Source organism: Eutrema salsugineum, unplaced genomic scaffold, assembly GCF_000478725.1.
Source record: "Eutrema salsugineum unplaced genomic scaffold, Eutsalg1_0 scaffold_18, whole genome shotgun sequence".
Classification (NCBI taxonomy): domain Eukaryota; kingdom Viridiplantae; phylum Streptophyta; class Magnoliopsida; order Brassicales; family Brassicaceae; genus Eutrema; species Eutrema salsugineum.
This window is the reverse complement of record NW_006256846.1, coordinates 3,355,633-3,367,409: the sequence shown is the minus strand read 5'-3', so window position 1 is coordinate 3,367,409 and position 11,777 is coordinate 3,355,633. Positions and strand designations below refer to the sequence as shown.

General features: G+C 36.7%; 1 protein-coding gene across 2 annotated transcripts; it reads right to left on the bottom strand.

Annotated features, from left to right (window-relative positions):
• Positions 1 to 348: 348 nt before the first annotated feature.
• LOC18020420 (heparanase-like protein 3) lies at positions 349 to 3,379 on the bottom strand. Of its 2 annotated transcripts, none has more exons than XM_024157318.1 (9): positions 3,084 to 3,379; positions 2,434 to 2,470; positions 2,157 to 2,340; positions 1,926 to 2,074; positions 1,577 to 1,807; positions 1,298 to 1,487; positions 1,081 to 1,206; positions 882 to 981; positions 349 to 799 (listed from the first exon to the last, which is right to left on the bottom strand). In XM_024157318.1, exons 1-9 carry the CDS (start codon positions 3,327 to 3,329, stop codon positions 431 to 433), a joined length of 1,632 nt encoding a protein of 543 aa, XP_024013086.1. In that variant the 5' UTR covers positions 3,330 to 3,379; the 3' UTR covers positions 349 to 430. The 2 variants fall into 2 exon arrangements, with proteins under 2 accessions (XP_024013086.1, XP_006403100.2); XM_006403037.2 differs by having other exon boundaries at positions 2,157 to 2,313.
• Positions 3,380 to 11,777: the final 8,398 nt, after the last annotated feature.

Below are 11,777 nucleotides of genomic sequence, written 5' to 3'. Positions count from 1 at the left end.
CACTATAGTCAACTGGCTTGATAACATTCAGATGAGCTGATTTTGCTAGATCATCTTCGCCAAAGACGACTAAGCTATAAAGTAGCTAAAGTCAATTGTTCACGCAGTCTTGCTCCTTGACTACAATTTTTCTTCAATTTCATTTTCACTTAGCACAGTTTGGAATTGATGTTTTTACTTTGGAGACATCGTTGGGTCATTGTAGCTTTGTTTGACCCTTTAGTGGGTTTGTTGTATCTTTTGTCCTCTATAAAGGCTTCACAGTCCAAACTGATAAAGGTTTCACAATAAAATGCAAACAAAATTTTGGTTTTTGGGAAATGTTTGACTTAATTTTATTTGGTCTAAAGGTTTCTAAAAAAAGTACACTTTTTTTTTTCTTTCTAATCATATAATTGAATATAACTGTTTAAATTCCATATGCAGCTTCCTAAGCACATGCAGGTACAACAACGGTCCGCATATGCACAAACACAATGGAATATGGAGCTATTGTTATTGGCTCTGTTGAGTTTACATGTATCGGCTCCAGAGGAGGTATGTCACCTGTCGAACTAATTTGCAGTGCGTTTCCGTTGAGTAGCATAGTCTGACTGTGTAAATTCCCATCCATTGCTGTCAAATGGTATTCTTCTCTTTGGATTTCACCATTAGAAACCCAAGGCAACTGAGAAATTTCTCTTTTTTGAGACGACTTCCTGTGCTTCGCATGTCTCAGACTGAAAGTGTTATTTAACTCTACTGTTGCCACAACTGTTGTAGTGTTGTCAAGGTTCATCAGTAAAACTGTGATTCCTTTCTGCATGATGAAGTTTTTAAGTTACATCCGTATTCATTTAGAATAATGCTGGTTGAGTTACTATCATTGAAATTGAATTTACCGATTGTCTAGCACAATGTGTGTATGAGCGTATCTTTTTGATTCCAGAAAAGCTTGTGAACAATGCCTTTCTTCCCATAAGTGTTCGCCAGATCAGAGCACTGCAACATAATTAGATCAGATCAGAGCCTTTCTTATAGTTAGTGTTACTTACTATATTTACTGCTCGTCTTCTTCTTCACAAATTCATCTTATGTTACCTGTAATAGTCTGGATTGGGTGTGAAATTAGTAGTATTTAGCAGCCCATAGTTTCCTCCGATCAGAGACTGTCTACAGTATGTTTTTGTATCATATATCGATGCCATTCCAAGCTGGTCCAGGTACCTACCATCAGCCAGCATAATCATTAGAAATGTGTTGAGTATAATGCATGTGATAAGCTTATATATGTGCTGTTATGATATCTACTTCTTACCAGAAACTATACACGAAAGCATTAGAGACAAGATTCCTTCCGCTGTTGTAGGCACCACCAGACTCACCAACCCATGCAACTGCCTTAGTTGAGGAGTTCTTGATTATGTTCTTGAGGCTGCGAAACGTTATTGCCTCTTGGTCCAAGTATGATGGGTTTAAAATCTTTTCTATCAGATGTGTGTCGACTCCTAATCGATCAAAATACAAATTTCTTTCATTCAGGTTATTGCAAGGACGTACAGGATGTGGAACCGAAATAGTTGAGGATTCAGTTTACCTGGACCGAGATTGTAGATGTGGCGAGTAGTAGCATCAAGAGAATTTTCCGTTTTGTTAAAGTATTCTGTGAACCAAGTAGCTTCAAAGAAGCCACCCGGGCCTATCACCAGAGGTATGGGGCTCACATTCTTATAAACCCGGTTGACAATGTTCCGCAGAGCTACGGTGTCTATAGCATACTGATTTGCTGCAACTCTTGCACCCACACCACTTCCACACAGCTCATTGCCTATCTCAAGAAAAAAAAGAAGAAGAAGCAAAACCTGCTTAGAGATGTAAAGAGATTCAATCTGGCTTGTACATGATCTCTTCTCTCTATTGTGTATTTGTGTTGTCAGGAGACTTACCAAGCTCCCAACCGTCGATGGTGTGGTTATTCTGTACTATATACTGGATGAATGATTCAGCATTTGTGTAATCCCAGGCTCCTACAGCTTCGCCGTTAGGTTTTATGGAACGTCCAGAAAGTGCATTCAGCCCGAAGATGACTTTAGCTCTGATTCAAACCACACAAGTAGGTAAGAGACGAGGAAAAAAAGGTAAACAAAGTTGAAAGAAAGACGAGAATCTAAAGGTACCCGGTTTTGCGAAAGAAGGCATTGAGCTCGTTCCATCGGCGCAGAGACAAACATCCTTGTGTATAACCAAAGAGAAGGGAAGAGTTTTGGGTGAAAGGAAGGCAAGGCTGCTTCTGATCTGGTGTCTCATATATTACCAAGTCTTGTAATGTTCCTCCTATTCTTATTTTCAATGGTACAAATGCTGTAATTTTTTTTTTTTCGGAATTATAAATTAAGAGTCAAATTTTGACATAATAACACATTAAAATTATCAGGAATGTGAGGTGGTGATTACCTTTAATTGCATTTTGAAGAATAGTGTTGTTCAGGTCCTGCAAGATGATCAACATAGAAACTTTCATTAGGCTTCATATTTCTCGAAGCAATTGCTAAAAAGACTCCACATTCCATCCATAAATGGTAAAAAAAGGTTATACGAATTTCACAATGTTTTTTTGGGTAAAAGACTTTTATACATAGTGCAATAAGTTAAACTTTATTTGCTAAATGCAGAAATATTCCAGTACGTTGCTGCTATCTGTCACCAACTAAAAATTCAAGAGCACTGTTTTTAATATATATATATCTATATATATATATATTTTTGAACTGACTGTTTCTAATATTGTTTAAAAGGTTTACAAAATGGTAATACATATGACCAAAATCGGAAATGTTTGGTTGGTGCATAATGATAATGGACTCCACATTCTATAAAAAAAAAATAATTCTAAAAATTCTAGGATGTTTTTTGTGTGGGTAAAAGACATTTGCTAAATGCAGAATGCATAAGAAATATTTCAATACATTGCTGCTATCTGTCGCCAACTAAAAATACATATGCAGTGTTTTTTTTAACAAATAATATTCAAGTTGCATTGTTTTCAACGGAAAAAATCTGAAAAATGAAAACAAAAAAATTGTAAAAGAGAGAGAGAAGATAACCAGATTGAGAATCGAAGCATGGTCCCAAGCACAAGTTCCGTAGTCACATTTCTGAGGTGGCCACCAGTCTAAAGTGGCGCAAATGAAGTCTTCGTCTATTGTTCCCACGGCGGCTCTTCCATACACAAGCACCGTTCCTTTTTCTTCTACGACGGAGCTTACGACGGTGTTGTCGGAGAATTGGAACAGGCAAAGAAATAAAACTGTAACCGAGATTTGACGATAACCCATCTTCTCTTCCTTCATTTTATATAAAGGAAATGGGATCTGAGTTGGTGTTTTTATATATGCAAATGGGAAGATGGAGACAGTGCTGTGCTTAGAGCTGCGGTGGCTTAGGCGAACTAAAAAAATGTGATCCTTATAAAAAATTAATATAAAAATATCATCTTAAACATACAAAAAAATAATAATAACCGAAACTATAAAAATTATAAAACATAATTTTTCTTCTTTTCTTACCAAACTCACATAATCGAGTTGTCTAACCACAAATCAGATGGTTATATAACGTATAACCATGAATCGGCTGACAATCCGGTCGAACTTTTAAAAACCAGATAAATCTGGAAATACTAATTAAAAAATTTCAAACCAATTGATCCACTCAAACCCAAATTTTGTTTGAACATTGATTTTTAAACTTAAAAAGATTTTAATTGATACTATATTTTGCGTCCACGCTATGCGTGGATACTTTTAAAAACCAGATAAATCTGGAAATACTAATTAAAATTTTTCAAACCGATTGATCCAGTCAAACCCAAACTTTGTTTGAATATTGGTTTTTAAGCTTAAAAAGAATTTAATTGATATTGCTACTTATATTGAAGAAAAATTATAGGTCTCCTCATTTAGATATGGATGTGGGATTTTTTTAATTATACTTATTTTAAGTTTTTAGTTAAATTTCTTTTTTTAATTTTCCTTTTTTATGTTTGAATATCCATAAAAATAAATATCAATAATACTAGTATATTGGCTTATCTCAAAGGAATAACCCAACAATATTTATCTCATTAACTATATACATGAACTAATTAATAAAATTGTAGCCTTAAACTTTTTTCAATTTTTGGTGGCCTTAGGCTAATGCCTAACTCACAAGACATGAGGCACGGCTCTAGATGGAGACCGTAGTGAAAAAGTGAAATTGTTTATTTAATTATTATATATATTTTTTACTTTCTTTTGGTATTATTATACATTTATTTATTTGGTTTTGTTGTTTGAGACGTTGAGTTGTTACTTGACCTTTAATAAAGTATTACATAGAAAAAGTGATCTCATTAATAAAGTATTTGAGCCAACAATAATATAAAGTATATAATCTACCTGCACAACTTTTATATATTGTTGCTTTTAAGTTACATGAGTATTTTGCTTACATGCAAAGGGTTTCACGGAATCAAACTCTTAATAAAGCCAACATATAAAAAGGAGTTGGTCTAACCACCTCTGATTACGATTAATCTGAAAAAGAAAGTTCTCGCGGGCCTAGTTGTGTGTAGGAACCTCAAAAAAAAAAAAAAGTTCTCGCGGCCTAGTTGTGTGTAGGAACCTCAAATCTCTACGATAAAACAATTAATGAATATAAAGATAGTTGAAAACCAGAAATTAGTAATACAATACTGAATCAGAAAGATGAAAAAAATAATTGCAAAAACAAAACATCTGATCTCTTCCTTTAATCTTGACAATATTCCAGGAATTGACACTGTTTTTGTTTTCTAGTATCATAACATTTACATACAAACAACAAGATAGCATTTTCGATAGAAAAACGTATTTTTGTCTTCTAATAGGTACGATTTAATATTGAGAACTTTGTAAAATTAGCATGCACTTTATTCAAGTTTCATGAATTTTTAAGCATTTTCGCAAAATGCTATTAGAAATTCAAAGATTTGTTAAAATAGTACACTTAGAAAACATAACTGTTAGAATAGTACATTCATAGAGAAAATTGTGAAATCTAATTTTAAGATCAATTACATTTCCTTCCTTTTCTTTCAAAATAATAACACGAATGTCATTATTTTTAAATTTTTTTTTTTTGAGTTTACCTTCCATCTTTTGTAGACAAAAAACATAATCTTCTATTATTTGCAGTTTTTGAAGCAAAATATTAGATGTCACTCTCAACCTCTTTATTTCTTATTTACTCAAAGCTTAAATCGATCCAAGATTGATTACAACCTAGTAAGTTAAGATTAGAATTGCCTAAATTATGCAACAGAAATGAATTGCATATATTGAAAGACGGGAAAGCACCGGTTCTTGTATTTTGGTTAGGTGCAAAACAGAAGTCATCATTGTTCAAATGGATTTTATCTGACGTTAAGTTTCTTGAAATGTATGTTTATAATCTTTCTAAATCTGTCGAGAAGGGGATAAAGTTTTCAGGGATGAAAAGTTATGACTGTAACGTGTTTATGCAACAATTACTTCTTTTTGCATTTGCTGAACTCTTGCCAAGAAATGTTTATGAAATAGTTAGAGGTAAATTAAATAAGTACTACACTTTATGTTATAAATAAATAAATATATATATATATATATATATATTTCTCTTCATAGTTAATGAAGCAATTGGAGGTAAATGAAATCAATGATCGTAAAGAACAACACTTTTCTCCATGGTTGAAAGTGCAAGTAAGTTATATTTATTGCTCTTCATAGTTGAGTGAAGGTTTTTCATATATACTCTGTTTTTCTATCGTTCATCATGGATTTGCCAAGAGAATTGACTCTCGATCAAACATATGCCAAGCGTATCAGCAGAGAGATGGAAGAACTAAGGCAGCAGATGCATTAGATGGTTCTGGCTGTTAATGCAAGGAATGCTGATGCACAAAATCAACTTAGAAGACGAAGGGTTGTGGAAGTCGAGTCATCAAATGAAGAAAGTGGAGGTTTTTCTCAGAGATCTGATTCAAATCATGACGATCGTAGGAGGAGGAGAAGAGACAACCATCCACGACAACAACAACATCGTCGAGAAGAGGAGTTCAAAGTAGATTTTTCTGTTTTTCAAGGTAATCTAAACCCAGATGACTTTCTAGATTGGCTGAGATCTATGGAGAGTGCGTTTGAGTATATTACATAAGACGATGAGAAGAGATTTAAGGTGGCGACCTTGAAGTTGAAGGGTTATGCAAGCCTTTGGTGGGATACTCTTAAGTTGCAGCATGCGAAAGATGGCAAGAACCGTATTAGGTCTTGGGAGAAGCTGAAGAGACTTATGAAGAGGAGATTCTTACCAATGATTACAAACAAGATCTGTACCTGAAGCTAACACACTTGCAGCAAGAGAAGCACACCTTGGAGGAGTATACGAGAGAGTTTGATTTGTTACAATTTTTGTGTGATGTCCAAGAGCCACAAAAGAGGACTATGACATGTTTTGTGCATGGTTTAAATGAGGAAATTGCATCGAAGGTGGAGTTGCAGTCTTTCTGGACTCTTGCGGACGTGAAGAAGCTTGCTATCAAGATTGAGAAGCAGGTGAAGACGGGAAAGAAGCCTTTCACCAGATCTTACAATACTGTTACTTCTTTTAATCCAAAGATAGCGAGTAAAGGTGATGCTAGCAGTAGTACAAAGAAGGAAGAGAAAAAGCCTACTGCGACACCTACCGATCTTAATTGTGAAGAAGAAGTGCTTTAAATGTCAAGGATTTGGGCATTATCAGGATGAATGTCCTAACCGCAGAGTGATGACCTTTCAAGATATTCAAGAGATTGAAGAAGAGTTGAAGCATGATTCTCTTGATTTGGCTGTGGTGGATCAGAACCCTCAAGGTGAAGATCAAGAGGTTGTTGAGAAGCCTGATGATGGTGAACTATTAGTGATTCGAAGGGCTTTGCATTCTGTCCTATTGTTGAAGAGGCACAGCAAGAGAACATATTTCAGACTCGTTGCACTATCTTGGGGAAAGTTTTCAGTCTGATCATTGATAGTGGGAGTTTTACTAATGTGGCATCTAGTACTCTGGTGGAGAAGCTGAGTTTGACTACAATGAAGCACAAGAAACCGTACAAGCTGAAGTGGTTGAATGATGGAAGCAAACTGCAGGTATATAAGCAAGTTCTCATATCTTTTCCTGTTGGAAAGAACTATTAAGATGAGGCGCTCTGTGATGTTATTCCAATGGATGCTTGTCATCTGTTACGTGGGAGGCCTTGGGAGTTTGATAGGAGAGCTATGCATGATAGGTACATGAACACTTATTCTTTTCATAAGGATAAGAAGCATATCATGCTGGCGCCATTAATTACTACTCTGTGTGGAGGAACAAAGCATTTGAAAGAAAAGAGTTATGGGAAAGTCTTTTCTTGGGTGAGTCACGGGTGAACAATTAGTGATTCGAAGGGCTTTGCAATATGTTCCTACTGTTGAAGAGGCACAGTGAGAGAACATATTTCAGACTCGTTGCACTATATTGAGGAACGTTTGCAGTCTGATCATTGATAGTGGGAGTTGTACTAATGTTGCGTCTAGTACTCTGGTGGAGAAGTTGAGTTTGCCTACAATGAAGCACAAGAAACCGTACAAGCTAAAATGGTTGAATGATGGAAGCAAACTGCAGGTCTCTAAGCAAACTCTCATTTCTTTTTCTGTTCGAAAAGACTATCAAGATGAGTGATGGGCCTCAGGGTCGCAGGTCTTTGCAGGCCCGTTGTTTCGGAGTTTTAAATTTATAAAACCCTAATGTCCAAAAGTCCACAGATGTACGTTATAGGACTTAGGGTGTCTATCCACAGGGAAGATGTCTAATCTGTAAAAACTTCAAACTGGGATAAGTAAGCAAAGTCATAAACTCATGGGGGTTTTTGTGTTTTTTTTACGGGAACTAAAACTAATCCTAACCTAATATTTACGAGAAACTAAATGCAATGAAAATGAGTTGCTAAAGAATATCTAAAGAATTGCTTGATCCAAACTAGGGTTCTAAACTCATAGGGGGCAACGCAGACTCCTCCGGTTTACCTTAATCAATGTCTAAGCATCTTGCGACTAGTCTCCGAGCAAAGTGTTTTAATCTATTTCCAGTATCTTCATTGAACTAGAATAGGCACATGTATGGCTAACCAACTCTCGTCACCTTAACCAACTAATCACTTAAATACGACAATTAACTCTCACTCTCATGACATGAATAAGATCATGAAATCACAACTGAATTCGTTTGCTCACATCTTCTCTATAGGTAGCTTTCGACTTCTATAATGACTATGTTCTTCTGAAGCTATATGATCTGATACAACACTCTCGTGACTCTGATCGATCCTAGGCTCAGAGATTAGGTCATGAATCTAACCTCATGCAGTATAAACAACTTAGGAGAGATGAGATCTAGAATATGGCTGAGAAAACTAGAAATCCTAATCGAACATGTATCCCATCGATGACTCTTTAGAAACTTGACTCTTGGACTAATCTAACTTGATGCATGAAATGATAAAAGATATGAAATATGCATAAACTGAAATGGAAAAGCTAAATAGATAGAAAGGAGAAAGAACAATGTTCAAGGGAAGAATATCTCTCTCCATCGCCTAATCCTAAGAAAACAAAGTTTGGTGGCTCAAAAACTCATTACAGGAGCACACACCCGATTACGGCTGCTAAGAAATATATTTATAGGTCCTAATGTCTTCTAGATCTTAATTAGGGCTTCTCTAAGGAGAAATGACGCAATGGGCTTTAATGTTGGGCCTTGTGGCTCGACATAGGTCCACCGCGGGTGAGAGTCCTCTGGAGCAGGTGGAATGCACTTTTGCCGCGGGTGAGAGTCTTCCGAGACTGGTGAAATTGGTCAACTTGCTCTTCACATATCTTTTAATGACGCTGTTGGATTGTCCTGATGTAAAGTGCTATGGAAAGCTTGTTGGTTCCTTTTGAAGGTCACCAAAATCGATTTGTTGCCTGAAGCACCTCTACCAAATCGTCCAGCTTTTAGGTGTAACCCGGAGAAAGCTAAGGCGCTGTAGAGACAAGTAAAAGAGATGATTGCTACAGGTTATGTGAGGGAGAGCATGAGTCCATGTTTTGTTCTAGCTCTACTTGTACCAAAGAAAGGTGGCTCGATGAGAATGTGTGTTGACAGCCGAGCTATCAACAAGATCACTATAAAGTATCGTTATCCTATACCTCGATTAGATGACATGCTTGATGAGCTAAATGGATCTAAGGTGTTTTCGAAGATTGATCTAAGGAGTGGCTATCATCAGATCCGAATGTAAGAAGGAGACGAGTGGAAAACTGCATTCAAGACGAAGAATGCTTGTTTGAATGGCTTGTGATGCCATTGGTTTGTCTAATGCACCCAGTACGTTTTTGAAACTAATGAATCAGGTACTACACAACTTTATTGGGAAGTTTGTGTAAGAATTAAAGAGTAGTTTGCGGAATCTTAGAAGATGAGAAAGAGTTTTGAACAAGAATAAAGATGGAGAATGAGAATCGGTGGAGAAGAAAGAGTAAGAGAATAAGGAGAAAGAGATTATCTCTTATTTTCAGTAAGTGAGTTAACCTAGATACAATCTATTTATAGAAGAGCAAAAGGAATTAAAATATACAGGATAATATGCACGACAAACTGGGCTGAAAGGGACAGCTCCTAACGTTCAAAAGCTTAACATAACATGTGACTCTTGCTTCCCATACTCGTTCAAACGGCTAGAAAGCTTCTAGAAGACTTGCTTCTCTTCCTTGTAGTTCCTTGTATCTCACTCAAACCTTCATGCGCCATTTCTCTTAATGATTGTCTCGATCTTATTTTACAGTTTGTGGTGGTGTACTTTGATGACATTCTGGTTTATACCAAGACCAAGGAGGATCATTCACAATACCTGAGGGAGGTCTTTGAGGTATTACGCAGAAACCAACTCTATGCTAACACTGAGAAGTGTTCATTCTTGAATTTTAGTGTTGTGTTTCTTGGCTATGTGGTTTCTTGAGATGGGATTTCGGTTGATGAAAGCAAGGTGAAAGCGATGAGAGATTGGCCAGTTCTGACTACACAATCTGAGCTTTCATGGGCTTGCTTCTTTCTATAGGAGCTTTGTGAAGAACTTCAGTACTATCATGGCTCCAATAACTGAGTGCTTGAAGAAAGGTAAGGTTGAGTGGGGCATAGCGGCACAAAAGGCATTTGAAGTGGTGAAGCAGAAGCTGTGTATAACACCTGTTTTGGCGCTTCCCAATTTTAATCAAGTGTTTGAGGTTGAGTGTGATGCAAGTGGCGTGGGAATAGGAGCTGTTCTTGTTCAGGTACAACGTCCTATACCTTATTTCTGTGAAAAACTCACGGGAGCAAGGAAGAACTACTCAACTTATGACAAGGAGTTTTATGCGATTGTGAGAGCTCTTGATCATTGGGAACATTACTTAAGGCCAAGACAATTTGTTTTTCATTCTGATCATGAGGAGTTGAAGTTCATAAACAACCAGCACAATCTCAACAGTAGAAAAGCTAAATGGGTGGAGTTTCTACAATCTTTCTCTTTGTGTTGAAGTACAAGGCTGGAAAGACTAATGTTGTTGCTGATGCACTTTCGAGGAGGTATGCTTTACTATCTACTCTGGATTCTCGGATTATGGGATTTGAGATGTTGAAGGAGCTGTATGATGGAGATTTAGACTATATGCGAGTTTATAATGAGTGCAAGAAAGGAGTTTCAAATCAGTTCCAGCTACAAGACGGATTTCTTTTCAAGGGAAACAAGCTATGTGTGCCTATGAGTTCTGTATGAGAGGTTTTGATTCGAGAGGAACATGGAGTAGGCTTATCTGGTCATTTTGGCATCAATAAGACGTTGGACATGCTGCAGGAGCATATCTTTTGGCCAAAGATGGGAAGAGACGTTCATACTATTGTGGAGAGGTGTGCAACTTGTCAAAAGATAAAAAGTCATTTTCAACCTGGAATTTACACTCCTTTGCCTGTTCCTACACAACCTTGGGATAATATGAGCATTGATTTCATTGTGGGATTGCCTAGAACACAAAGAGGGAAAGATTATATCTTGGTTGTGGTTGATCGGTTCAGTAAGATGGCACATTTCATACCCTGCCACAAGACTGATGATGCAAGTCAGGTCGCTGATTTGTACTTTTAAGGACGTTGTTTATCTTCATGGAGTTCCAAAGACCATTTTTTTCAGATCGTGATTTAAAGTTTCTGATCTATTTTTTGAAAACTTTGTGGAGATTACTTGGTACTAAGTTGCTCTTTAGTACTTCTTGTCATCCACAAACTGACGGCCAAACGGAGGTAACGAACAAAACTTTGACTACACTTTTGAGGGGTCTGATAAAGAAGAACTTGAAGGAAAGAGATTTGAAGTTAGCTCAGATGGAGTTTGCTTACAATAGATCAATAATTTACACTACAAGGCGATCATGTGTTGAGGTAGTGTATGGTCTGAATCCTCTTACTCATCTTGATCTAATTCCTTTACCTTGCGAGTTCAAAGCAAACAATGAAGCAGCAGAGCGTTTTCAGACAATGAAGAAGCTACATGAGAATGTTCGGGCAGAGATTGAGAAGGCTAATGAGAAGTACAAGAAGAAAGCTAACAAGAACCGGCGTGTTAAGTCATTTGAACCAGGAGATTTAGTCTAGTTGCACTTGAGGAAAGAGAGGTTTCCAAGCAAGCGCAAGTCTAAGCTCATGCCAAGATCAGA

Bases quoted from the DNA above. Each gene is read 5' to 3' on its own strand.
- LOC18020420 (XM_024157318.1), bottom strand. From the start codon at position 3,329: ATGAAGGAAGAGAAGATGGGTTATCGTCAAATCTCGGTTACAGTTTTA. The intron at 2,471-3,083 runs GTTATCTTCTCT...ATCATCTTGCAG, and splicing joins ATGCTTCGATTCTCAATCTG to GACCTGAACAACACTATTCT. The intron at 2,075-2,156 runs GTACCTTTAGAT...GGTTTGAATCAG, and splicing joins GCCTTCTTTCGCAAAACCGG to AGCTAAAGTCATCTTCGGGC.